This window comes from Rattus rattus, chromosome 1 (assembly GCF_011064425.1).
Source record: "Rattus rattus isolate New Zealand chromosome 1, Rrattus_CSIRO_v1, whole genome shotgun sequence".
NCBI classification, from domain to species: Eukaryota; Metazoa; Chordata; class Mammalia; order Rodentia; family Muridae; genus Rattus; species Rattus rattus.
The window spans coordinates 120908615-120936515 of NC_046154.1; the positions used below are offsets into that span (position 1 = coordinate 120908615).

Consider the following 27901-nt stretch of genomic DNA (forward strand, 5'->3'; position numbering starts at 1 on the left):
GCATTTGCTGTCACCTGAGTTTTTGATCTTAGCCATTCTCACTGGTGTGAGGTGAAATCTCAGGGTTGTTTTGATTTGCATTTCCCTGATGACTAAAGATGTTGAACATTTCTTTAGGTGTTTCTCAGCCATTCGGCATTCCTCAGCTGTGAATTCTTTGTTTAGCTCTGAACCCCATTTTTTAATAGGGTTATTTGTCTCCCTGCGGTCTAACTTTTTGAGTTCTTTGTATATTTTGGATATAAGGCCTCTATCTGTTGTAGGATTGGTAAAGATCTTTTCCCAATCTGTTGGTTGCCCTTTGTCCTGACCACAGTGTCCTTTGCCTTACAGAAGCTTTGTAGTTTTATGAGATCCCATTTACCGATTCTTGATCTTAGAGCATAAGCCATTGGTGTTTTGTTCAGGAAATTTTTTCCAGTGCCCATGTGTTCAGATGCTTCCCTAGTTTTTCTTCTATTAGTTTGAGTGTGTCTGGTTTGATGTGGAGGTCCTTGATCCACTTGGACTTAAGCTTTGTACAGGGTGATAAGCATGGATCGATCTGCATTCTTCTACATGTTGACCTCCAGTTGAACCAGCACCATTTGCTGAAAATGCTATCTTTTTTCCATTGGATGGTTTGGGCTCCTTTGTCAAAAATCAAGTGACCATAGGTGTGTGGGTTCATTTCTGGGTCTTCAATTCTATTCCATTGGTCTATCTGTCTGTCTCTGTACCAATACCATGCAGTTTTTATCACTATTGCTCTGTAATACTGCTTGAGTTCAGGGATAGCGATTCCCCCTGAAGTCCTTTTATTGTTGAGGATAGTTTTAGCTATCCTGGGTTTTTTGTTATTCCAGATGAATTTGCAAATTGTTCTGTCTAACTCTTTGAAGAATTGGATTGGTATTTTGATGGGGATTGCATTGAATCTGTAGATCGCTTTTGGTAAAATGGCCATTTTTACTATATTAATCCTGCCAATCCATGAGCATGGGAGATCTTTCCATCTTCTGAGGTCTTCTTCAATTTCTTTCTTCAAGTCTTGAAGTTCTTGTTGTACAAATCTTTTACTTGCTTGGTTAAAGTCACACGGTACTTTATATTATTTGGGTCTATTATGAAGGGTGTCGTTTTCCTAATTTCTTTCTTGGCCTGTTTCTCTTTTGTGTAGAGGAAGGCTACTGATTTATTTGAGTTAATTTTATACCCAGCCACTTTGCTGAAGTTGTTTATCAGCTTTAGTAGTTCTCTGGTGGAACTTTTGGGATCCTTAAATATACTATCATATCATCTGCAAATAGTGATATTTTGACTTCTTCTTTTCGATCTGTATCCCCTTGACCTCCTTTTGTTGTCTGATTGCTCTGGCTAGAACTTCAAGAACTATATTGAATAAGTAGGGAGAGAGTGGGCAGCCTTGTCTAGTCCCTGATTTTAGTGGGATTGCTTCAAGTTTCTCTCCATTTAGTTTAATGTTAGCCACTGGTTTGCTGTATATGGCTTTTACTATGTTTAGGTATGGGCCTTGGATTCCTATTCTTTCCAGGACTTTTATCATGAAGGGGTGTTGAATTTTGTCAAATGCTTTCTCAGCATCTAATGAAATGATCATGTGGTTTTCTTCTTTCAGTTTGTTTATATAATGGATCCGTTGATGGTTTTCCGTATATTAAACCATCCCTGCATGCCTGGGATGAAGCCTACTTGATCATGGTGGATGATTGTTTTGATGTGCTCTTGGATTCGGTTTGCCAGAATTTTGTTGAGTATTTTTTGCGTCAATGTTCATAAGGAAATTGGTCTGAAGTTCTCTTTCTTTGTTGGGTCTTTGTGTGGTTTAGGTATAAAAGTAATTGTGGCTTCATAGAAGGAGTTGGTAGTGCTCCATCTGTTTCAATTTTGTGGAATAGTTTGAATAATATTGGTAGGGTCTTCTATGAAGGTCTGATAAATTCTGCACTAAACCCGTCTGGACCTGGGCTCTTTTTGGTTGGGAGACCTTTAATGACTGCTTCTATTTCCTTAGGAGTTATGGGGTTGTTTAACTGGTTTATCCGATTCTGATTTAACTTCGGTACCTGGTATCTGTCTAGGAAATTGTCCATTTCCTGCAGATTTTCAAGTTTTGTTGAGTATAGGCTTTTATAGTAAGATCTGATGATTTTTTGAATTTCCTCTGAATCTGTAGTTATGTCTCCCTTTTCATTTCTGATTTTGTTAATTTGGACACGCTCTCTGTGTCCTCTCGTTAATCTGGCTAAGGGTTTATCTATCTTGTTGATTTTCTCAAAGAACCAACTTTTGGTTCTGTTGATTCTTTCTATGGTCCTTTTGTTTCTACTTGGTTGATTTCAGCTCTGAGTTTGATTATTTCCTGCCTTCTACTCCTCCTGGGTGTATTTGCTTCTTTTTGTTCTAGAGCTTTTAGGTGTGCTGTCAAGCTGCTGACATATGCTCTTTCCTGTTTCTTTCTGCAGGCACTCAGCGCTATGAGTTTTCCTCTTTACAGCTTTCATTGTGTCCCATAAGTTTGGGTATGTTGTACCTTCATTTTCATTAAATTCTAAAAAGTTTTTTAATTTCTTTCTTTATTTCTTCCTTGACCAAGTTATCATTGGTAGAGCATTGTTCAATTTCCACGTATATGTGGGCATTCTTCCCTTATTGTTATTGAAGACCAGCTTTAGGCCGTGGTGGTCCGATATACGCATGGGATTATTTCTATCTTTCTGTACCTGTTGGGGCCTGTTTTTTGACCAATTATATGGTCAATTTTGGAGAAAGTACCATGAGGAGCTGAGAAGAAGGTATATCCTTTTGCATTAGGGTAGAGCGTTCTATAAATATCCGTTAAGTCCATTTGGCTCATGACTTCTCTTAGTCTGTCTACGTCTCTGTTTAATTTCTGTTTCCATGATCTGTCCATTGATGAGAGTGGGGTGTTGAAATCTCCTACTATTATTGTGTGAGGTGCAATATGTGTTTTGAGCTTTAGTAAGGTTTCTTTTACGTATGTAGGTGCCCTTGTATTTGGGGCATAGATATTTAGGATTGAGAGTTCATCTTGGTGGATTTTTCCTTTGATAAATATAAAGTGTCCTTCCTTATCTTTTTTGATGACTTTTAGTTGAAAATTGACTTTATTTGATATTAGAATGGCTACTCCAGCTTGCTTCTTCCGACCATTTGCCTGGAAAGTTGTTTTCCAGCCTTTCACTCTGAGGTAGTGTCTGTCTTTGTCTCTGAGGTGTGTTTCCTGTAGGCAGCAGAATGCAGGGTCCTCGTTGCGTATCCAGTTTGTTAATCTATGTCTTTTTATTGGGGAGTTGAGGCCATTGATGTTGAGAGATATTAAGGAATAGTGATTATTGCTTCCTGTTATATTCATACTTGGATGTGTTATGTTTGTGTGCTTTTCTTCTCTTTGTTTTGTTGCCAAGACGATTAGTTTCTTGCCTCTTCTTGGGTATAGCTTGCCTCCTTATGTTGGGCTTTACCATTTATTATCCTTTGTAGCGCTGGATTTGTAGAAAGATATTGTGTAAATTTGGTTTTGTCATGGAATATCTTGGTTTCTCCATCTATGTTAATTGAGAGTTTTGCAGGATACAGTAGCCTGGGCTGGCATTTGTGTTCTCTTAGGGTCTGTATGACATCAGTCCAGGATCTTCTGGCCTTCATAGTTTCTGGCGAAAAGTCTGGTGTGATTCTGATAGGTCTGCCTTTATATGTTACTTGACCTTTTTCCCTTACTGCTTTTAATATTCTTTCTTTATTTTGTCGTTTGGTGTTTTGACTATTATGACGGGGAGGTGTTTCTTTTCTGGTCCAATCTATTTGGAGTTCTGTAGGCTTCTTGTATGCCTATGGGTATCTCTTTTTTAGGTTGGGAAGTTTTCTTCTATGATTTTGTTGAAGATATGTACTGGTCCTTTGGCTGGGAGTCTTCACTCTCTTCTATACCTATTATCCTTAGGTTTGATCTTCTCATTGAGTCCTGGATTTCCTGTATGTTTTGGACCAGTAGCTTTTTCCGCTTTACATTATCTTTGACAGTTGAGTCAATGATTTCTATGGAATCTTCTGCTCCTGAGATTCTCTCTTCCATCTCTTGTATTCTGTTGGTAAAGCTTGTATCTACAGCTCCTTGTCTCTTCTTTTGGTTTTCTATATCAGGGTTGTTTCCTGTGTTCTTTCTTGATTGCTTCTATTTCCATTTTAATTCCTTCCACTGTTTGATTGTGTTTTCCTGGAATTCTTTCAGGGATTTTTTGTGTCTCCTCTCTATGGGCTTCTACTTGTTTATTTATGTTTTCCTGGAATTCTTTCAGGCATTTTTCGATTCCTCTCTGTAGGCTTCTACTTGTTCTCTAAGGTAGTTCATCATGTCTTTCTTGAAGTTCTCCAGCATCATGGTCAAATATGATTTTGAATCTAGATCTTGCTTTTCTGGTGTGTTTGGATATTCCATGTTTGTTTTGATGGGAGAATTGGGCTCCGATGGTGCCATGTAGTCTTGGTTTCTGTTGCTTGGGTTCCTGCGCTTGCCTCTCGCCATCAAATTATCTCTAGTGTTACTTTGTTCTGCTATTTCTGACAGTGGCTAAACTGTCCTATAGGCCTGTGTGTCAGGAGTGCTGTAGACCTGTTTTCCTCCCTTTCAGTCAGTTATGGGGACAGAGTGTTCTGCTTTCGGGCGTGTAGTTTTTCCTTTCTACAGGTCTTCAGCTGTTCCTGTGGACTTGTGCCTTGAGTTCACCAGGCAGGTCACTTGCAGCAGATAAGTTAGTCTTACCTGTGGTCCCGAGGCTCAAGTTAGCTCAGGGGGTTCTGCCCACAGGCTCTCAGCAGTGGCAGCAACCAGGAAGATCTCGCCGCCTCTTCCGGGGGCCTCCGTGCACCAGGGTTCCAGATGGCCTCCGGTATTTTCCTCTGGAATCAGTAATGTGTGCAGAGAGCAGTCTCTTCTGGTTTCGCAGGCGTGTCTGCCTCTCTGAAGGTTTAGCTCTCCCTCCCACGGTATTTGGGTGCAGAGAACTGTTTATCCGGTCTGTTTCCTTCAGGTTCCGGCGGTGTCTCAGGCAGGGCTCCTGCTGCTCCTGGGCCCTCCCCCACAGGAACCCAGAGGCCTTGTATAGTTTCCTCTTGGGCCAGGGATGTGGGCAGGGGTGGGCAGTGTTGGTGGTCTCTTCCGCTCTGCAGCCTCAGGAGTGCCCACCTGACCAGGAGGTAAGGTATCTCTCCCACGGGTTCTGGGCAAATAATTTCTTTATAGGGAAAACACTAGTGTCACATCCTAATTTTGATTAGGAATCCTTGCTCTATTCTCATATGTAAACGCTTTTATAATTGAAAATTCTTCAGGGCTAATTTTGCACAGATCAATTTAGGAAACACTGAATTAAAATACAGGTAATTTTAACTATGAATATTTATGTACATATGTGCGTGCGCACGCACACACACACACACACACACACACAAATTCCAACACAACCTGTGGCTAGAGGCCTAATTTCCCAGAAAATGATGCCCCAATTTAAGAGTGGGGTGGTAATAACAAACAATAGAATATTTTGAGTAAAATTAAATAGGTCCCTTACCAATCTTAGTGGGGTAGGCTAGCAATATGTAAAGAGTCAAGCAGCTGATCTGTTGTCATAGAAACTGCCATCAAGTCACTGGGATCCTTCAGAGGAGCTACAGGAGAGCTCCAAAGAAGACTACGAAATGGCTTACAAAGGTAAAAATTGGACTCAAGTACGTGAATCCAGTGGGTTCCAAAGACTGGCCCTGGAAACTGGGACTATTTGAGTCCATGCTTACACTTTATAAGACCTAAGCACTGGGATTACAGAACACAAGATGTTCTGTATGTTATCTTATATAATCCCAATACAAGGTTTCTCTAGGCTATACTGTCATTTTCTGGACATCTTTGAAGCAAATGGTAAACTATAAAGATGTCCAATTAGGATCCAAAACTAGAATACCAGATTTCTTTGACTGCCATCTTATTTACAGCTCGCTACTAAGTGGCTGCAATGTTGGACAAGTCTGGAAATCTCTTATATCTGCTTTGGTTGTAGGTACTGGAGGATATAATAATGGATTACTCCATAGGAAGACTCACTTCTGTGCATGTGTAGATGTGCACACACAGATCCCAACAGTTCAACTATCCCTTAAGTCTCAGAATAATTCATAAAGCATGTAATTATGTAGTTTAGATGAAACAAAGGTTCCTTTTCTCATTACCTCTTCTATAGACATAAAGCTACAGTTTAAGTCTTAAAGGCCTAGTGAAGTTTTCTAATCTAAGAATCAGGCATCTGGATTTCAGAGTAGCAAAATTTTAAAAAGAGCAAATGAAACACACTGAGTCCTAATACAGGGAATCAATCTTGTATTGTACCTGACAAAGGAGTAAAAAACTGCACAGTAATAACACACTATGATCTATCATATTTATTTCTGAGAATTAATCTCACCAGAGCATGAAGAATGTAAGCAGCTGGAGACGGAGCTCTTTCCACCACACTACACTGTCCTGTTTTGTGATAAAGTTAAGTCCTTCAAGACATACCCTCCACTTCAAGGGGGAAAACAGTTCGAATGTGGGGTAAAAGTATATGGAGATGTATATGGTGGAGTGGGTCAGGTAAACCTCACCCATGGGAACAAAAAGAGAAGGAAGCCATTGAGTATGAAGAATTTTCACGTGCTTACCATCACGCAGCTGCCCAGGCTGAGGTGCTGAAGCTCTGCACAGAAGTTCAAAATGCTCAGTAGTGCTGTTTGCTGCCATCGGGGGAGCACATCAGAGGCAAAGGCGGAAAGTGAATGAACGTGAAACAAAGAGAAGGGGTCAATTAGACATTAAAGGCTGTCACTGCTTTTCCTGAAATACAGTTGAAAACCTAGGTTACAGAGTCCACAAATGCCGTTTAATGAGTCCCCAGGTGCTCCCACCATTGACTGGCTTGGTTTCAAGGTAATCATTAGCAGTCTCCATGTAAGTCATCACTTAGTACGGTTTTACATAGTCTAAAGACATCTGTATTCCCCATGGCCTATCAGTTTATTTCTCAGGTAAGCATTTGGAGCCTGCTTAGGAGCAATGGGGGAGAGATCGAGAGCTAGAACTAGAGAGAGAGTGTACAAGCCGGAGTGACAGGGAGGGGGGAGCAGCCCCCAGGGGGCTGGTGACACTTCTGAAGAGCAGCAGCAGCTCTGACATTCACTGATCAGCTGCAGTCTGATGGAACTGCCAATAGAGTCACCCCAAATCAGGGCTGAGCTGGTGACTTTAATGTCAAAGGATTCTCTTTGCTGACAAAGATACCAACAACCATTGAGCACCTGTCAGTAGCAGATGCTGACGGAATCATATCTAACATGCACTTTCTAGTCATGTTTCTGCCATTTAATCCCATCTATCCTCTGCAATGAAAATGTCTGACTACCAAACATCCAAAGGTATGCTAGACAGCTGAGGCCAGAGGATTTCTACTTTCCTTCTCTATCCCTGATCTCCACCTCACTCCTTTGAGACACGGTCTGTCATTTCAATGTCACTGTCATTTCAGCTTGGGTCGCTGGTCAGGGAGCTCCTGGGATCTGCCTGCCTTCTCCTTGCTGTACCCAGTGCTGGGGTTCCAGGCACATGTGGCAGTGCTCTGCCATTTACATGGGTACAGATGCTTGAACTTAAGTTCTCATACTTGCACATCAAGTGCTCTTAGCCACGAGACCATATTGCAAGCCCCTAAAAATACATTTAAGGTATCAATTCAAATCATGGCATGCCTACCATCAACAACTGTAAAAAATAAAAAAGGGAAAAAGACATTTTAGTTTCTCTTTTATTAGAAGAGAATTATTCAAATGTGATGTGCATGGCAAACTTTCTTTTTAATTGAAACAAATTATTAAATCTTATATGTATTCAGAAAGGGAAAAGGAACCCCAGATAATTCTCAATAGGAATGTGGTAATGAAGTACTTCCTAAAAATAAAATCACTTAAAGCAAAATAAAATACTAATTACAAAAACCTTTAGAAAATACTAGACTTCATTCTGTTACCCTACTAATTTTTTAAAGCTAAACAAAAGTTTATCTTGGTTTTATACCTTGTTTCTAATATAATGCGATACTTGTAAGATGATATTACGTAATGAACACTAGACAGGCCACATCAAGACAGGTTAACTTTAAGGGTCACCATATTATCCAACTAGCAGTACGATGACATCACATTTGTCTTCACTAATGTACTGTGTCTTTTTAACGAGCCTGTACTAGCTATAGTAATTTTCGCTTCCAATATTAATTCTCTGACACTCCTACTTCCTTTCTTCTATAACTTCTGTTCAATAAATGCTAGACTCTCCCAAGTACCAGTGTTTGCAGTGGTTTGAAAAATATGTTCACATATTATCACAGACACTTGCCTTCCAGGCACAGAGCTGACTTCCTCCTTTCAGAGGGACTCATTCTTAACAAACTGTGTGCAGCAGAGGTGACTGGTGATGGGATATGACGGAGTCACGGGGTTCACAGGTACTTGATCAAACATTACACTTGTGCAAGACTAAATAAGTGGATGGAGCAGACTGCCCTCCCTAGTGTGCATCTAATCAGTTTAAGGCTTGAACAGAACAAAAGAAAGAGAGAGACCTAAGGTCTGAGGAATTCTGCAGGTTCCCGGGGAGCGAGCCTGGCAGGTGGTTCTCTGGACACAGCTTTGAGATGGACAGAACCCCAGCTGAAAACCTGCTGCAGTCTCCCATGAGGCCTTCTTTGGGCTCCCTTGGAGTCAAAACTACCACGAGGAACACCAAGTCATAGACCTGAGCGAGATGATAAATGTAGTTTGTTTTGGAGTAACTGATACATAATGATATGAATAATACAGTGATTGATAGAGTGAGTATGGCATTTATTAAGTGAACAGGGTTCCCTTTGAGGATTAAAAACATAAATTTATAGCAGCACCTGATGAACAGATTCCTCAAACTGTGCTAATTCAGCAATTCATTCTTTGTATACAATTTGGAATTTATCTCATTTATGCATTTTAAAATTCCAAAAAGGAATCGCTTATGTCCTAGACTTCAAATCAGTTCATTTTACAAGTATGTGTTTTTGTTATATAGCCTTGTTGTTTATATTGTTAATTTCTAGGTTTTGTCTGACACGGTGTCTCACTGTGTAGTTTTGGCTCTCCTGGAACTTGCTATGCACATCTGGTTAGCCTCAAAGAGCTCTGCTGTCTCTGCCTTCCGAGTGCTGGGCTGTGCACCACCACACCCAGTTCCAGCTTGTTTTTATAGGTGTTTTCATTCACTTCTTGGAAACTCACTCCTTACCCCTACTTTTTATTTCTTAATGTTTCTTGGATAGCTCCTCTCTAAGATCAGGACTTCTTTCTAGGACCAAGACTTCTATTAGAAAAGGGTGTGGAGGTCCCACTCTGAATGAGTCATGTGGACACTGTAAAGCCAGCAGGAAACTTAGTTCAGTTCTGACCATAACACATAGACTATGGTCCTTTTGGATCTATCTGTGCGGACGTGAATCCTTTCTCTAAGACTCTCATTCAACAGCCTGGAGACTCACCATCACTCAGATCTGAGTATCCAAACCCAGGATTGGACAGTAATATTCTCTTGGAATTGTTTGAGATGAACTTGGAGATGAATGCATTAAATCAAATTACCTGCCTATATGGCTTGCCTGTGTGCAGGCCGTCTATTGGAAAATATCCACAAAATAGGGCCAAATTCTCAAAGAAAACTGGCCCTCCCACAGCAACCATCACCTGCCAACAGCACCTCAGTTAAGAGGGAGACTTTTTGAGTCACTTCTCTATCTACACTGATTAACTATTTCTCACTCTTGTACGGGTTCTGTCAGGAACCATACTGCCGGAGTTGCTGAGCACAAAGGGTCTGTGTAAGCAGAAGTCGCTGCTTCAGAGCAGTCTTCCACAACCTCCCGCTCTTACAATCCTCCCAACCTTTCTCTAGTGGTGATGCTCTAGGAAGACACTGGAACTGTAAGGCACAAGCCTAACAGCTCATCTTCCTAACTCATTAAAAAAACTATTTATTACTTACTTTATGCTAATTTATTTTTATTATAAGTTTGAATGTATGTATATACACTACAAGTGAGCCTGGTATTTGTGGAAGGCAGAAGAGGGCACTGGCTCTCCTGAAATTGTGTTAGCAGAGGTTGTGAGCCATCGAATCCAAGGCCCTCTGCAAGAGCAGCAAGTGCTCTTTGCCCTTTAAGTTAAATGCTCTTCTAAGCCAGACATCTCTTCATCCTGCCCAACACACCTCTAACCAAGAGTTTAATCTAGAAACATCCTAATGCACTCTTTCAACAAAATCCCCCTTCTTAATTATAGTTTATTATATAAAACAATCTTTAAGTTTAAATATATTCTGACTATATTCTTTCCCTTCCCCAAGTCTTTCCAGCTCCTCCCCATTCAACTTAAAGTTCTTTCTCAAAAAACAAACAAAACTCCAAATTAACCAAGAAAACAAAATGAAACTCATCAAACTGTAACTAATAAAACCACACAGAAAAAAAAAAAAACCAAAAAACTATGTTGTCCACTGTTGGTTGGCCAAGTACTCCTGAACATGAAGCCTGCCCTGGGTGATGTACCCAGTGACGCTCCACTTCTCCCAGCAGATGTAAATGCCAGTTTAATCGTTAACTTTCACCCTCCTGGGTCGGTTTTCATTTATTCATTCATTTAAAAAAATAAAATAAAATAATATAAAACAGAAACTGCACATCAAGGAGGAAGAAGATGAATAATCAGCAACAGTAAGAAAGAGAAGGCACAGGAACCTGAGCCCCACTTGTGGGCACACTCAGGAAGCCCTAACAACATTAGACTGGAGACCGAGATCCACTGAGAAGATCTGCTGCAAGCCCCGTGCATGCTGCTCCCGTCTCTGTGAGTCATTAGGCCTTTGCTCATGCTGACTCAGAGGGCCTTGTTTTCTTGGCGTCCTCTATCCGCCCTGGCCTTTACTCTTTGCACCTACTCTTCCTAGAGGTTCCCTGAACTCTGAGAGGAAGGATTTGATGGAGACACCCATTTAGGGCTGAGTGTTTGAAGTCACTTTAAAATATAGAAAAAAATTATGTCTGAATATATGTACTTTGGCAAATATTTTACAAAAATTTAACCAGTGTTCACATTAAATTGGAAATTACAAAAGTTATAAATAATAGAGAAAACTATCATTTTTATTCTGGCTTTCAAAAGGAACTATCATAGAACAGAAAAGGCTTCCTGTTTAAGGACCTCATTCATCTTTGCTGAGAGATATGAGATGAAAGGAGGACTGCAATGTAGAAGGATAAGGACGATGAGGAAGGAAGAGATGCTGTGAGGGACTAACGCTGTGAGGAGCTAAAACAGACAAACCAGAGGCCTGAATACAACAGGGAAACAGCAAATGTAAATGCCCCGATTCCCAGTGTTCCCTCCCCACGGCAAAGTGGTAACAAGCCTAGGTTAAAGGACTGTATCTGTGGTATCAGCTTACAATCTCTCCACATCCAGTAAACACATGTCCTCACAGAATAATTACACAACAGTCTTTGTCTATGTCCTCATATTTAGAATGAGGCTAATGTCAAAGCAAGGAAAAGAAACTAACTGTTCATTAAGAAGATCAGATTTTGGGAGACTCGGCCATTTAGGGTAAGAGTTGGCAAGCTACAACTCACAGGAAAACTCTACCTTGCTAGATGTTTTTGTAAATACAGTTCTACAGGAATAATTTCAGCACTGTCTGTAGATGTTATCACAGTGATATAGTTAATTGCCTATGGTGAAGAACATAGACCTATGGTATCTAATACAATGATTCTCAACTTGTGGGTCACCAGCCCTTTGGGTAGCTGAACAACCATTTCACAGTAGTCACCTAAGACTATTGGAAAACACAGATGCTTACATTATGATTCAAACAGTAGCAAAATTACAGTTAGAAAGTAGCAATGAAAATAATTTGATCCTGTGGGTCACCACAACATTAGGAAATGTATTCAGGGTTCTCAGCATTAGGAAGGTTGAGAACCATTGATCTAAAATATTTAATCTCTGAAAACAATTCTACAATAGTAACTACTTGCAACATTTCTGTATATCTATAACATACCAACAGGAGAATGAAACTACATAAAGAGAATTTGTAATAAAGACATTCGACAGTCCAAAGTAAAAGTTTTATAAAACTCTTTTTAAGGCTCTAAGTACCCTTTAGAACTCTAAGTCCACAAATTCTATTGGATGCTTCTGCAAAACTTACTTAATGTATGCACATATAACTTAAAATAGTTTAAATAGTAGCTTTAAAAATACAAGGCATCATGTTCTCTTTTAAATGAGTTTATAATTTTCAAACTCTAGTCAAATTATTATGAGAAAAAGTATGTTAAGGAGTGCTTGGAACCATGCAAAATGATCAAACTGTACTCTGAGAAAATGGTGTCATCTACTATATGTTCAGAAAAGAACGCATTCTACATTCTACCTAAAACCTAAAATCAGCAGCTTCACAATTCAATGGCCCAGCATTGTTCCCTATATAGTTTCATAACGTAGTGTCAAATTATAAAAAAAAGTAATTAAATATTCATGCCAATCACATGACTATCGGTACAATAAAAAGTAAAGGAGTAAATGACAATGCAAAAGGTTGTGAACAGAAAGAAAAACAAAACAAAATGCAATTAGGCAAAAACCACATCATGCATGCTCATGGACTCAAGGTCCCTGACTGTGTAGGAATCACGACAAAACACCATATTCTAGTGTGACAGTGTGAGGGCTCCTTCTCAGCCTCAGTTCATGGCTGCCTCCCTCTTGTTTCCTCAGCACATTCACTAATAGCGTTCTCAGTGAGGCCTCCGAACAGTCAGATGTTGCAATGGTTCCTTATCAAACATGCAACTTCAATGGTGTAAGCAGACATGAAGTCTCATGCAGTTACAGAGAACTATTACTAATGGCACTCTGTTACAAGACATTTATTAGCAGGTAAAAGGAGGTATGGGTTCAAATCTTCACTGACAGTTTTTCAAGAAATGCCACCTACGATGACATTTACACTTACATAACTTTCAGAAAGTCTAGCTTTATGGCTTAGTAGAGTTACCTAGGAATACCATGCACATTCTCAATGGATGTATTCGGTACATTTTGTTTCCTTTAATATGGTGATGCAGGCTTACAATTGTTATACTAGTTGACACTCCCCCCTTTTAGCTTGGTGTTAAAAATTAATTGTTGCTTATCTGTAACAAAAAAAATACAACCTTCAATAACAAATTCGATATTGGAATGTTGAATTCAAATCAGTATTCTCAGCTTTAAAACATGATTCCTAGAAAGCATATTGATAAAGGGGCAAATTTATGTATTAAAAACAGAGACCGCCTAAAATATGGACTAATGACACTCTGTGATCACAAACGAGTGTCATTTCACTGATCATAATATATCCCAAACAATTCAGAGAAATTTCCAAGTAATAAATTTGGATTTTATTAAAGTATATTCATCAAATGAAAACTCATAAATTTAGATGCAGATATCCTTGAAGAAATCATAAGAACACAGTCATTCAGCTTAAAATTCACACATACACGTGAATTTCTCTGAACTTTTTTAGCTTTGAGTAACAAACCCGTAAATTTGAAGAAGGGATAAATATTTAAATTTGTTTAACAGGCTTCCTATAAGCTATCTACTACAAATTATTCTTTTTATACACTTCAAATACATAACATAATCACAAACTCAAAATATTAGCTTTTACAAACTGAATTTTAAGATCAATCAATATTGTGGTGGAAAAGACATACTTCTGATTAAAGATCATAAATTATATAAATAAAGCTTACCCAGGCGTTTGAGAAAAAAAAACTGTTCTGTAAACCTAACTACGGACATGCACACACAACTACTCTAAATCAGAGGCTCAGAATTTAAAGCACCAATTTCAGCACAAAATTCAGATGCTTGCCACATTCCAATAACCTGTATGTATATAGAAGTACAATCTACAACTACGTACTTCCACATCTGTCTTGCTTAACTCTCTCCAATCAGAACTTACTCCACCATGGTAAATCTTGCCCACCGTAAAAACTTGAATTCATCTTTCCTTACAGATGAGTAAACTGATCAACTTTTTTTACAACTCATATGAATGAAATCACAGAATTGCAGCAGAAAAAAAAAAAGACATGGCTAATTACACAACGGTAGGATTTTTTTTTCTTTTTTTCTTTTATTGGATTTTTTATTTACATTTCAAATGTTATTCCCTTTCCTGGTTTCCTGGACATAAGCTCCCTATCCTATTCCCCTCCCCTTCATCTATAAGAGTGTTCATGTCCCCATCCACCCCCTGTTTCCGACTCCCGACATTCCCCTACATTGGAGGGGCAGGGGGTCCAACCTTGGCAAGATCAAGGCCTTCTCCTTCTTGTCTCCTGACAAGGCCATACTCTGCTACATACGCAGTTGGAGCCATGGGTCAGTCCATGTATAGTCTTTGGGTAGTGGTTTAGTCCCTGGAAGCTCTGGTTCTTTGGTATTGTTCTTATGGGGTTTCCAGCTCTTTCAGTCCTTTTTCTAATTCCTCTAATGGGTTTCCTGTTCTCAGTTCAATGGTTTGCTGCTAGCAATCGCCTCTATATTTGACATGCTCTGACTGAGCCTCTCAGGAGAGAACTATATCCAGTTTCTGTCAACATGCACCTCTTAGCTTCATTAATCTTATCTAGTTTTGGTGCCTGTCTATACATGGGCTGTATACACAGGTGGTGCAGGCTCTGAATAGCTGTTCCTTCAGTCTCTGCTCTAAACTTTGCCTCCACATCCCCTCCTATGAACATTTTGTTCCCCCTTTTAAGGAATGAAGCATCTGCACTTTGGTCATCCTTCTTCTTGAGCTTCATGTGGTGAGTGGTGTGTGGATATCCACTTATCAGAGAGTACCTACCATGTGTGTTTTCCTGTGATTGGGTTACCTCACTCAGAATGATATTTTCTAGTTCAATCCATTTGCCTATGAAATTCATGAAGTCATAGGTTTTGATAGCTGAATAGTGCTGTGTTGTGAAGATGTACCAAATTTTCTGTATCCATTCCTCTGCTGAAGGGCATCTGGGTTCTTTCCACCTTCTGACTATTATAAATAAGGCTACTATGAACATAGTGGAGCATGTGTCTTTGTTGTATGTTGGAGCATCTTTTGGGTATATGTCCACAAGAGGTATAGCTGGGTCCTCAGGTAGTTCAACGTCCAATTTTCTGAGGAACCTCCAGACTGATTTCCAGAATGGTTGTACCAGTCTGCAATCCCACCAACAATGGAGGAGTGTTCCTCTTTCTCCACATCCTCTCCAGCATCTGCTGTCACCTGAATTTTTGATATTAGTCATTCTGACTGGTATGAGGTGAAATATCAGGGTAGTTTTGATTTGCATTTTCCTGATGAGTAAGGATGTTGAACATTTCTTTAGGCACTTCTCAGCCATTCGATATTCCTCAACTTAGAATTCTTTGTTTAGTTCCGTACCCCATTTTTTAATAGGGTTATTTGGCTCTCTGGAGTCTAACTTCTTGAGTTCTTTGTATATTTTGGATATTAGCCCTCTATCAGATGTAGGATTGGTAAATATCTTTTCCCAATCTGTTGGTTGCTGTTTTGTCCTAATATCTGTGTCCTTTGCCTTACAGAAGTTTTGCAGTTGTTTGAGGTCCCATTTGTTGATTCTTGCTCTTAGAGCATAAGCCATTGGTGTTTTGTTCAGGAAATTTTCCCTAGTGCCCATGTAATTGAGATTCTTGCCCACTTTTTCTTCTATTAGTAAGGGCATCTCGTTTGATGTGGAGGTCCTTGATCCACTTGGACTTAAGCTTTGTACAGGGCAATAAGAATGGGTCCATTTGCATTCTTCTACATGCTGACCTCCAGTTGAACCAGCACCATTTGCTAAAAATGCTATTTTTTTCCCCATTGGATGGTTTTAGCTTCTTTGTCAAAGATCAAGTGACCATACATATGTGGGTTTATTTCTAGGTCTTCAATTCTATTCCACTGATCTACCTGCCTGTCTCTGTACCAATACCATACAGTTTTTAATCACTATTGCTCTGTAATACTGCTTGAGTTCAGGGATAGTGATTCCCCCGGAAGTCTTTTTCTTGTTGAGGATAGTTTTAGCTATCCTGGGTTTTTTGTTATTCCAAATGAATTTGAAAACTGCTGTATTTAACTCTATGAAGAATTGGATTGGAATTTTGATGGGGATTGCATTGAATCTGTAGATCGCTTTTGGTAAAATGGACATTTTTACTATATTAATCCTGCCAATCCATGAGCATGGGAGATCTTTAACTTGCTTGGTTAGAGTCAGACCAAGGTATTTTATATTATTTGTGACTATTGTGAATGGTGGTATGCACTCACTGATAAGTGGATATTAGACCAAAAGCTCCAATATGCTCACAATAAAAAAGACATCAGCCTTGTTTAGGTTGATGTCTTAAGAACTTTAATTCACACAACTTTCAGTATACCTTCCATCCTCGCCAAACATCTTTTCATTTGTTTGTTCTTAATACACACCAATGAGAGAATCTGTACCTTAGTTTCTTTTTCAGTCACTTGAATAATGCAATAAGGGAGAAAGGGCTTATTCCTACTCACACTACAAGGATATAGTTTATCATGGCAGGTGTCCTGATTAATTTTTTGCTAACTTGACAAAAGCCAGAGTCATCTGAGAAGAGGGAATTGAAATTGACAAAATGCTTCAACTAAACTGGAATATATGAGTTTGTTGGACATTTTCTTGATTAATGATTGATGTGAGAAGGCCCAGATGACTATGGGCCGTGTCATCCCTGGGCAAGTGGTCATGTGTTGTATAAGAAAGTAGGCTCAGCAGCCATATGGAGTAAGTCAGGAAGCAGAGTTTTTGTTGCAATTCTTATTTACTGGTTCCTGCTTGAATTGAAGTTTGACTTCTCTTAATGATGAACTGTTACCTGGAAGTTCACCTGAAATAAACTCCTTCTCCCCAGGTTGCTTTTGGTCACTGTGTTTCATCACAGCAAGAGAAGCCCTAAGAAAACAGGTAACTCAAGGCAGTAGGAACTTCAAATAGCTAGTCATAAACAAAAGCGACAATCAGGAAGCAGAGAAAGATGAATGCTGCTGCTGCTTTGTTATTTTTCTCCATTATTTTAGTCCAGCATCCCAACCAGGGAAGGGCATCACCCAACGTGGGCAAGTCTTCTCACCTCAATTAACACAACCAAGAAATCCCCACAGCTTTGTTCAGAGTCCCATCTCCCAGTGGAATCTAGAATCTGCCAAGCTGACAATTAACTACTACAATGAGCTGATTAGTTACCTCTACTAGTGTCCTCTCCTGGCCAGATGTTTTGAAATTTCTTACACTTGGCTTCTGGTCATGGTTATGCCTATGGTCAGTGAATCTGTAACCAAGAGCTAACCTCCCTTCTCACTGTAGTGACTAATCAGGCCCTGTGACCCCGACCAGGATAACCTACTCACTTCAGTAACACAAAACAAGTGCTACCTAAAGCCTCAGTGCTTTGTTCACAACTTTTACAAGGCCAATCAGGAGAGTAGAGTACAGATGTATTCTGGCTTGGAGACCTATCAAGGACTACAAGATTGGCTGCTACCTTTATCCTCATATTCATTATCACATTAGTACTCTCAATCATGGCATTGCCCTTAACAAACTGGCCTGCAGGCAAGTCTCTGGGACATTTTCTTGATTAAAGAATGATATGGGAGGACCCAGCCCAGTGTGTGTGTGCGCGAGGTCATGGTTGTCTAAGAAAGAAACTGAGTGCGACATGGCAAAAAACCAGTAAATAACCTTCCTCCATGGCTTCTGTGTCAGTTCCTGCTGCCAGGTTCCAGGTTCAGGCCCTGCCCCGACTTCTCTCAAAGATGGGCTGTGAATGGGATGCATACGCCAAGCAAGTTACTTTTGATTATGGTGTTCATCACAGCAGTGGAGAGCAAACTGGAATGGGACTAGGATTTAAGTAAACCTTCACCAAAGAATGCCACCAAATGGGGTCAAATTATACTATCCCTCTGCCTCATGTTCACTAGTTAAACTAACCCACTGAAATAGACAACATTTGAGATGACAGCTAATGGCAGCCTGCATTAGTCAACACAGGCAGACAAAATTATTTCTTCCTACTAATCTCAACTCCTGAGTTAGCCATCGGCATTGGCTCTGCTAAGAGAGAGGCCATTCCCTTACTTGGCTTTATAGGCAGTGGCTGTTTGTTAGCTGAACTGTGCCTGCCAGCACACTGTATGTTTTAAAAGTCGGTAAAAAGCAGTTAGGAGACCACCATATCTATATGCCAGAAAGCAAAGTTATGGCACCAAAACAAACCACACTGCTTCTGAGAGTCACTTCACATGTCTCTTCTGGAGAAAAAAAATCAAGGCACTTTTACCAATAGGCTGGTATGAGGTTTTACTTTGCAGATTAATGTGGCACATGAAAAAGAAAACAGGCACTCTCTTCTCCAACAGCAGTGAAGATCAACTACTTTTCTTGCATGCTAGTTCATCAAGATGTAGGCAGAGGTGTCCTTGAAACTGTTGACACAGCCTACTATGCTGGTAAACAGCTGCGGAGCCATACTTGTGGATTACTGACATATACTAGTTCCCCACAAAACCTATAATCAGTTTTTTCACTTCTTCAGATTCTTTCAATTTATGCTCTATCATTCTTGAAGCGAGGCAATCAAAACTGGATGCAGGTGTTCCATTTATAAGTCCAACTTTTAAAAAGCACTCTTGGTTTTCTTGCCCGCTGCTTAGCAACAGGATGGCATCCTTACTGAGATATCCGTCATTCCATCCTGACTCCCCACTCCACACAGCTTTTTCAAAAAAATAAATAAATAAATAAACATGCTCAAACTGATCACAGTAACCCAGACTGCTCCAGGAAAGGCAGACTTATCTGTAGGACCCTCTTAATGGAGAGATCAGAACAAGAGTAAGTGGTAAGGAGATTCCAGTATTTACAATAGAAGCAGCCAAGCTTTTAGAGTAATTTTTCCTAAGATCTTATGTATTTCTACAAATTTATCTATATTAGCATAGTTAGCAGATCTGAGTTCAAATCTGAATGTAAATATTGTTTTGGGCCATATCTTCTAACACTTCAATTTCATCATCTAGGAAATGGAAGCACCACCTACTCTCACTGGAATGGTCAGAAAGTTCAATATTTATAGAGTATCTGGCAAATCAAACAAAACACATCACAAAATTTGTCAAATTTTGGAACTAAAACATGTCTCCAAAGCCCTCTAAGTCTTTGTTATACACACAGTTATACATAAATTACACAAACATATTAGACTTATTAATATGGATCACATAGAAACATAAAATATGACTTTCTCTTATCATAATTTGACCTGTAGCACCAATACTGTATAATAGAGTCACTATTGTATTACTGACTTTTGCTTATTTTCTGTTTTGCAGGGTAAAGGTTGAGGAGGCACGGTGGTGCATATCTGTAATTCCAGTTACTCAGGAAATGAGACAAAAAGCCTCCCAGAGTCCAGGAGTTCAAAGACAGCCTGGACATCATACTGAGAATGTTAACTGAAGCGATTCAGCATTGCAGCGTGCAATGTCTGGCCCTTTAAAAATGAAACGACCTCTCCAAGAAAGCTCATCTTTTCCCCCTTCATCCCCTTCAGGGTAATGAGGTGCATTTGAAATCAGATCCTAGCGTCTGAACATGCTGCTGCTGATTATGTAGACAGTTAAGAGAGACCAGTCACCTAACTGCCTTCTTTGTCTCTGCTTATTTCCATCCCCCAACATCATTAAGCCATACAAAGGATGTGTGTGTGAAAGGAAGTGGCAAATCTTTCACTATGGGATGTGCCTAGGAGGTCTGGGAAGTGAGCATGATTGGGGTGCACTATGTGAAATTCCCAAGTAATCAATGAAAATATTATGTTGGGGAAAAAAAGACAAGAAGTAAGGGATGAAGGCAGAGACTTATTTGTAAGGGCTGAAGAAGAACTGTAAGCTTCTAAGCAGGGAGAAACATGCCCTGGCATTGTCATACATGTGAAATGGATCACTCTGCACTGTATGGAGAACGAAGTGGGGTTAAAAAAAAAAAGAAGCAAAGGGACTTAATAGGTGGCCATTATAGTGAATCAGGTGAGAGGTTCTGAGAGAAGCTAGTGGGGTGGTAAGATGTGCAGTTATTTTGAGTCATTTTTCAGGTTAAACATTTTTTTGCCTGCATTTGTGAAAAGATTTAAAAAAATAAAAAATTTGCGAACATAGTTAAAAAAAAATAAAGAAGGAAGGTGTTTGCAGACTGACGAAAAAGAAACTTCCTTCTTCACAAGCTCTACTTGGTGTCTGTGAGGACTCTGGTGGAGATCCCAAATGAGGAAGGCATGGGCAGAGCTTAAATATATGGGAGAAGCAGTAAAGAGAAACGGTCTGGGGAAGTTTCTCAGTTTTGATTCTACCATTTATATTACTAAAATAACATCATTTTCAAATTTTATTATGCATGGACTTTAGCTAAATAAATATCTATTTTTTTATATAGACAACATAAAAATTATTAATTTAACTGATAACTCCCCAAAAACTAGGTAAGTAAGATAAGGTACTATCTAGACCTTATGTAATGCATCCATACAGTGAATGAGTTTACATCCATATTTAAGTAAGTGGGAGAAACTCGAACTGGCACTATCTAGACTTCAATATGCAAATATAAATGTCCACTCTAGACAGGAGATCTCAATCCCGCAAGTCACACTTTAAAAACTTATAGTCAGTGCATCAGTCTCTTTCAGAAAATTTAAGAAAATAATAGACTAAAGATTCATTGACAATTAGGTCATGTGAATACAGAGCATTTCAAAAGTTTACTTTCACAAATCACCATAATTGTAAGATACCCTGAAAGTTTGATTTCACCTTATTTTTTCAAAGGTATTTTTAATAGTTATGTATATTACATTTGTTCTTAAAGTGAAATAATCAGAAAATTTAGAACTGAGGCATTATCCCATTTGAAGGATCTCAGACTATATAGTACACTGACCAATAAAGTATGGTTTTGCTTGTCTTTTTAAAATAACTATGGCTTATTAATCTAAATTACACAGTCATATAAAATATATCACCAAGAATAGATATTAACAAGTTGTGTATATATATCATATACAGTAAATACAAGAATGAAAACAGGGCATTCAGAATAGATAATCCTATTTAAGAAAAGACAGTTGACAATTTTACATCCATACAACTGATGACTTGCTTTTTTCCACAGACCACTTCAACAGTGGTACTCAGGACCATCTTCTCATCTGACAAAAAAATCATTTCAAAAACAATCAATAACCCTCCTTAATACAAATGATAAATGACCGAGAAAGAAATTAGGGAAACAACGCCCTTTACAATAGCCACAAATAATATAAAAAATCTTGGTTTAACTCTAACCAAACAAGTGAATGACTTATATGACAAAAATTTCAAGTCACTAAAGGAAAAAACTGAGGAAGATATCAGAAGATGGAAAGATCTCCCATGCTCATGGATCTTTAGGATTAACATAGTGAAAATGTCATCTTACCACAAGCAATTTACAGATTCAATGCAATCCCCATCAAAATTCCAACACAATTCTTTATAGAACTTGACAGAGCAATTCTCAACTACATATGGAAAAACAAAAAACTCAGGATAGCTAAAACAATCCTGAATAATAAAAGAACTTCTGGAGGTATCATCATCCCTGACCTCAAGCTGTACTACAGAGCAATACTAATAAAAATTGCATGATATCAGTATAGGAAGAGATAGGTTGATCAATGGAATCAAATCAAAGACCCTGAAATAAACCCACACTCCTGTGGACACTTGATTTTTGACAAAGAAGCCAACACTATACCATGAAAAACAGAAAGTATCTTTAACAAACGGGGCTAGTTGAATTAGATGTCTGCATGTAGAAGAATGCAAACAGATTATAACTATCACCCGGCACAAAACTCAAGTCCAAAGTGGATCAATGACCTCAATGGAAAACTGGATACACTAAACTTAATAAAACAGAAAGTGGGGAATAGCCTTGAAGTCACTGGTATAGGAGACAACTTCCTGAACAAAACACCAATGGCTCAGGCTCAAAAATCAATGATTGATAAATGAGACCTCATGAAACTGAAAAGCTTCTCTGTAAGGCAAGAACCCTGTGATCAGGACAAAATGGCAGTCTACAGATTGGGAAAGGATCTTTACCAACCCTACATCTGACAGAGGGCTAATATCCAAAATTTATAAAGAACTTAAGAAGTTAGACACCAAGAACCAAAATATCCCAAATAAAAATGGGATACAGAGTTAAAGAAAAAATTCAAAGAAATGTTCAAAGTTCTTAGTTATCAAGGAAATACATATTAAATAATGCTGAAATTTCATTGTACGCCAGTCAGAATGGCTAAGATCACAAACTTAAGTGATAGCACATGCTGGTGAGGATGAGGAGCTAGGGAGACAGTCCTTCATTGCTGGTGGGAATGCAAACTTGTATAACCACTTTGGAAACCAATTTAATGCTTTCTCAGAAAACTGGGAATAGTTCTACCTCCAGACCTAGCTATGCCATTCCTGGGCATATACCTAAAAGATACCCCATTATACCACAAGGACACTTGCTTAACTATGTTCATAGCCGCTTTATTTGTAAAAAAAAAAATGAAATACGTGAAAGCAACCTAGATGTCCCTTAACTAAAGAATGGATAAAGAAACTATTCCATCTACACAATGGAATACTATTTAGTTATTAAAAACAAAGACATCATACAGGCAAATGTATTGAAATTGTGAATATAATCCTATGTGAGGCAACCCAGACTCAGACAGATATATATGGTATCCACTTATAAGTGGATATTAGCCATAAAATACAGGATACCCACGCTATACTCCACAGATCCAAAAAAGCTAAACAAGAAGGAAGCTCCAAGCAAGGAGGATGCTTGATTATATTTAAAAGTAGGACTGAAACAGTTGTAAGAGGCAGATGAAGGGAAGGAACTGGGTGGGAGAGCTGATGGGGAGGGGAATGTGTGGGTTTCGGGATCAGGTGTGGGGAGAGACAGGGGAGATGGCCAGATGGCCATGGAAATGAATGGAATCTACAGCTGGCAGGGATGTGGGGGAGGGTGGAGCATCTCTAGTAGATGCCAGAGACCTGGGATAGGGGAGGCTCCCAAAAAACAATGGTGCTGGCCTTAGCTGAGACTCAAAGCAGCGGAAGGCATGAACCCTCATGGAGCGATAGGAACACCAACCTACCCATAAAACTTTCAACCCAAAACTTACCCTGCCTACCAGAAATGCAGGGAGACAAGGGATGGAGCAAAGACTGAGGCAATGGCCAACTAGTAACAGGCCTAACTAGAAAACCACCCCATGGGCAAATACCAGTCTCTGACACTAGTACCGATACTCTGTTATGCTTGCAGACAGGATCCAAAATGGCTGTCCTGAGAGCTTCCACCCAGCAGCTGACTCAGACAGATGCAGAGACCACAGCCAAATACTGGATGGAGAACGGGGACTCTAATGGAGGAGTGGGGGGAAAGACTGAGAGCCCCAAAAGGGAGAGGAACTCCATATGAAGACCAACAGAGTCAACCTGGATCCTTGGGGCTCTCAGAGACTCTACCACCAACCAAAAGCATTTGTGGACTGGACCTAGGACCCCAACATGTACATGTTAGATGTGTAGCTAGGTCTTCATGTGGGCTCTGAACAATGCGAGTGGGGCAATCCCTAATGCTTTTGCCTGTACTTAGAATCAATTCCCTCAACTGGGCTACCTTGTAGCCTCAGCGAGAGAAAAGGTGCTTAGATCTGCAGGGACTTGATGTACCACTGTGGGGGGAATTACACAGGTGAACCTCTATTCTCTCAAAGGGAAAGGGGAAAGGAGATGGGGGAAGGACTGTCAGAGGCAGAATTTGAAGAGGGGACACTGTTCGGAATATAAAGTGAATAAAAATAATAAAAGTGGAGAGATCATACCTAATCTCACTGAAGACAATAGCTGTAACAAGCATCTATCAGCATAAATCTCTCTGTAACATTTACAGTGAATCAAGCTCTGTAGTAGATTCCATACATTCACTAAATCGTTTAATCCTTACAGCCTTTCAAGATGCTGTATGTCTCTAGTTTATAAAGGGAAGTACAGGGAGACAATAACCTCAAGTACATAAGTAGGAAGTGATCATCACTGCCCAAATGCAAGCACCATGGCTACAAAATACTAGGAAACCAACCTACCTACACACTAACTTTAAAACATAGAGAGGGGTAGGGAGTATGGCTTTATGCTTTCATAGTCAAGGCTCTGGGTTCAATTCCCAGCCCCCAACCATCAACAACAAACCACAAAGGAATTACCCAACAATGTAAGGACTGCATAAACTGAGGCCCAAAATTTTGATACATATTTTATGTAATATTCTGAATTTAAATAAAAGTGATCAGAACTACTTATTGAAGTGTAATGCCAAAAAGTATAAAAACAATATTGCGTGAGATGTAGTTTATTTAATTCACTACATGTTCCAGGCACCTGAAACCTATGGGTCATCAAATATTTGGTGTGATTTATGAGAGAGTTCCTACTGCATTGAAAAAAAATCAATGACAAACTGTTAAAACTCTTGATTCTACATTATCTACACAATTCTAACTAATAAGTAATACTTTAAATACTAGAAAAAAGAAAGAAAAATTAATTTCCAGATTATGTACATAAAAGATAAAATCCAAAAGATGTAAATGAAAATAGACTAGAACAATTGCAAGCATTCATTAAGGGGAACAAATATAAGATAAATTTATTTAAAACCCCAATTTCCCTATATATTAACAAAAAACAGTAAAAATTAAGTGAAAGAGAAAACAGTACCTGAAAGTGTAACATATAACATATAAATATAGTCAGAATTACTTAGGATCTAGGTGAAGAAAACTATAACGTGTTAAGATATAAAAGAGGACCTACATGAACAGATTGGAAACTTTATCAGAAGGCAATGGAATGTAATAACTTCTAAATGAAACTCCCAATGAGAAATGGAAAATCAAGTAGAATAAGTATCTAGATCCACCAAAAGTATTTGAATAAAATAGTGAGGAAGTCCTTTCCCTTCACAATAAAACATTGTCCTACAAAATTGTTGTGCTAATGTTACTACAACATACATCAGTTGCTTATATCAGGACCTACCTAAGTATATTGTATATAATTTAGTCCTCATAATGACCCAATGAGATCTGTATTTTTATCTTAGAGAGGGAAACTGAAATACTAAGATGATGAACACCCTGAACCAAGCAACACTTAAGACCCATAGAAGTCCATTATAGTGGACTTAAAAAAAAAAAAAAAAACAAGAAAAAAGCCAATGGTATAGCATTTTAAGAACTAACTCAGATCTTTTATTCATTCACTTAGTAAATATTCACTCATGTCAAATCCTAACCAAATTCTATTTTAGAACCTGGAAACAGTGCAATGAAAAAGAATGACATTATTCACTACTATATGTAAAGCTATATCCTAATATGATGAAACAGAATACAAAAAGGAAAATAATGATCATGCTAGAGCTTAGTAGGAATGTTTAAAAGATAAAACAGGGTAATAGAGGAGGTGCAAATCAGAAAAGACACTTCATTTTAACCACTATTCAAGGAGCCACATTTTAAAACTTAAAATGAGCAAGATCTCTGTTAATTATTAAGAAATGTAATATGCTGGGAAATCAGTACAGATAAGGAGATGAACAGAGACCTGAGTTGGAATTAAGTAAGAAGGGTGAACACACCAAAAGCAGGCCTACATGTCTGGAGGAGAAAGAACAAAGAAACAGAAGGGATCTTTGCATCTCTTCTTTAATCCAGAATAACACTGTCCCATAGTAACAATATTATGCAAGTGGAAACTCTCTACTGAAGACTGTTATTAGTCAGACATTTTATAAAATAAACACCGAAAATAAAATCATGTTTTGTTGGCCTGCACTGTAAAGGTGCCTCTCTGTTCTTTCTCATCTGTGTAAGGTCTCTTCTGATTGGCTGTAATAAAGAGCTGGAGGCCAATAGCTGGGCAAGAAATGGAAGGTGCACTTCCTGGTAGAGAGAAAGGGATCATGGGAGAAAAGTCAGAAGCAGGGATTCAGCAAGCGGGCGCAGAGGTGGATGGACATGAACATGAGCAGAGAGGAAGACTGGGTTCTGGCAAGAAGCAGGCAGAATTAGTTGGGTTAGAGGAGCTGGGGAGTAGTACAAGCTAAAGGCCTAAGCTTTTTAAATATACACGAGCTTTTTAAATATACTCTGTGTCTTTAATACTATTGCTTACAGGTGTGTAAAAGCCCAGAAATATTGGCACCCAATGTGGGCAGTAAATGCTAGCTTAGGCCCAGAGAAAAGTTTTGGAAGGAAGGTGAGGAACAAGCACTTCCCAGAGCTAGAGGTGGCTTCCTAGCAGCCTCAGTCTCTCAGACAGGCCCAGACACTAGTGGTAAGCAGAGTGTGGTAAGTGTGTGGAAGTGTGATCTCCCCTTCCAGCCTGCCATGCTTGGTCTGGACGGCTACTGCAGGCCTGGAGCGAGAGAAAGGGAGGTAACTAGCCACACGGAAGACAATAGACTGGTTAATTAAGTTCGATGAGCTAGCTAGCAGGTAGCCTAAGCAAGGCCTAAGCTATGTAAGTATTTTTTTTTTTCTTTTCTTTTTTTTCGGAGCTGGGGACCAAACCCAGGGCCTTGCGCTTGCTAGGCAAGCGCTCTACCACTGAGCTAAATCCCCAACCCCGTATGTAAGTATTCTAAGCTTAGTGTCTAAGTCATTATTCTTCTGCTGGCAGGTCCAAGAAATCCTTGGGAAAAATATATATATATATATATATATATATATATATATATATATATATGAACTATAGTGATCATTTAGGGACTGGTGAGTAGCTGCAGTCTAACACACAATATACAGTTAATGAAGTTAAGTACTAACACATACTAACATGGACGTATGTCCTGCAGACCTATGTGAAAAAAGTAAGTATATACATGACAGATCCTGTTTAATGAACATGAGACCGGGGTACTATGGTACCATTAATTATTTTACTTCTATATCCACTTCTAACACCGTGCACTTCGCTTCCTCCTGTTTCAAGCAAAAATTCTGCATGCCACCTGCCTGCCTCTTCCTCTAAATCATTCTCTGTCAGCACTTGGCTCACTGCCCCGCCCCTACTCATTTCTTTCCCAGGAATCACAAACATCACTTAAAAGTTTATCATTTAAAACCATGATACATTTCAACTTTGAAGTGACTAACAATGCCTTAATGATTTTAGAGTATCCACATGATGTCATACCCTCTGCGTAAAAATGAGAAATCACAGGAATATTTGAAAGAAGTTAACCATTCAGCCAGATGTTTCTTTAAGAAAAACACAAACGAGTTATTCCTACCTCTACTTTTGTCCGATAGAGAATGAGCCTCTTGAGGCTGCGTAACTTGGCAATATGGCCAAAAGCCTGAGGTGGCAGTTTATCGCAGGATGAGAGATTTAAGTCTTGTAGATTTGGGCACATTTCAGAAATCACCTCCAAGCAAGCGTCATTAAGAAAGTGGCTGCAAGACAACTCAAGGCGTACTAATTCAGATCCACACACCTTCAGAAACC

At 39.1% G+C, this 27901-nt stretch overlaps 1 protein-coding gene across 4 annotated transcripts in view; it reads right to left on the reverse strand.

Annotated features, from left to right (window-relative positions):
• Fbxl4 (F-box and leucine rich repeat protein 4) overlaps positions 1-27901 on the reverse strand; it is an 83291-nt gene that overhangs the window by 11114 nt on the left and 44276 nt on the right. For 3 of the 4 annotated variants that reach the window (XM_032905178.1, XM_032905193.1, XM_032905185.1), the window contains 2 exons: positions 27687-27900; positions 6718-6789 (listed from right to left, as the gene is read on the reverse strand). In XM_032905178.1, the coding sequence (XP_032761069.1) occupies positions 6718-6789; positions 27687-27900 (286 nt within the window). The remainder of the gene's footprint in view (positions 1-6717; positions 6790-27686; position 27901) is intronic. The other variant, XM_032905201.1, reaches the window with a different exon arrangement.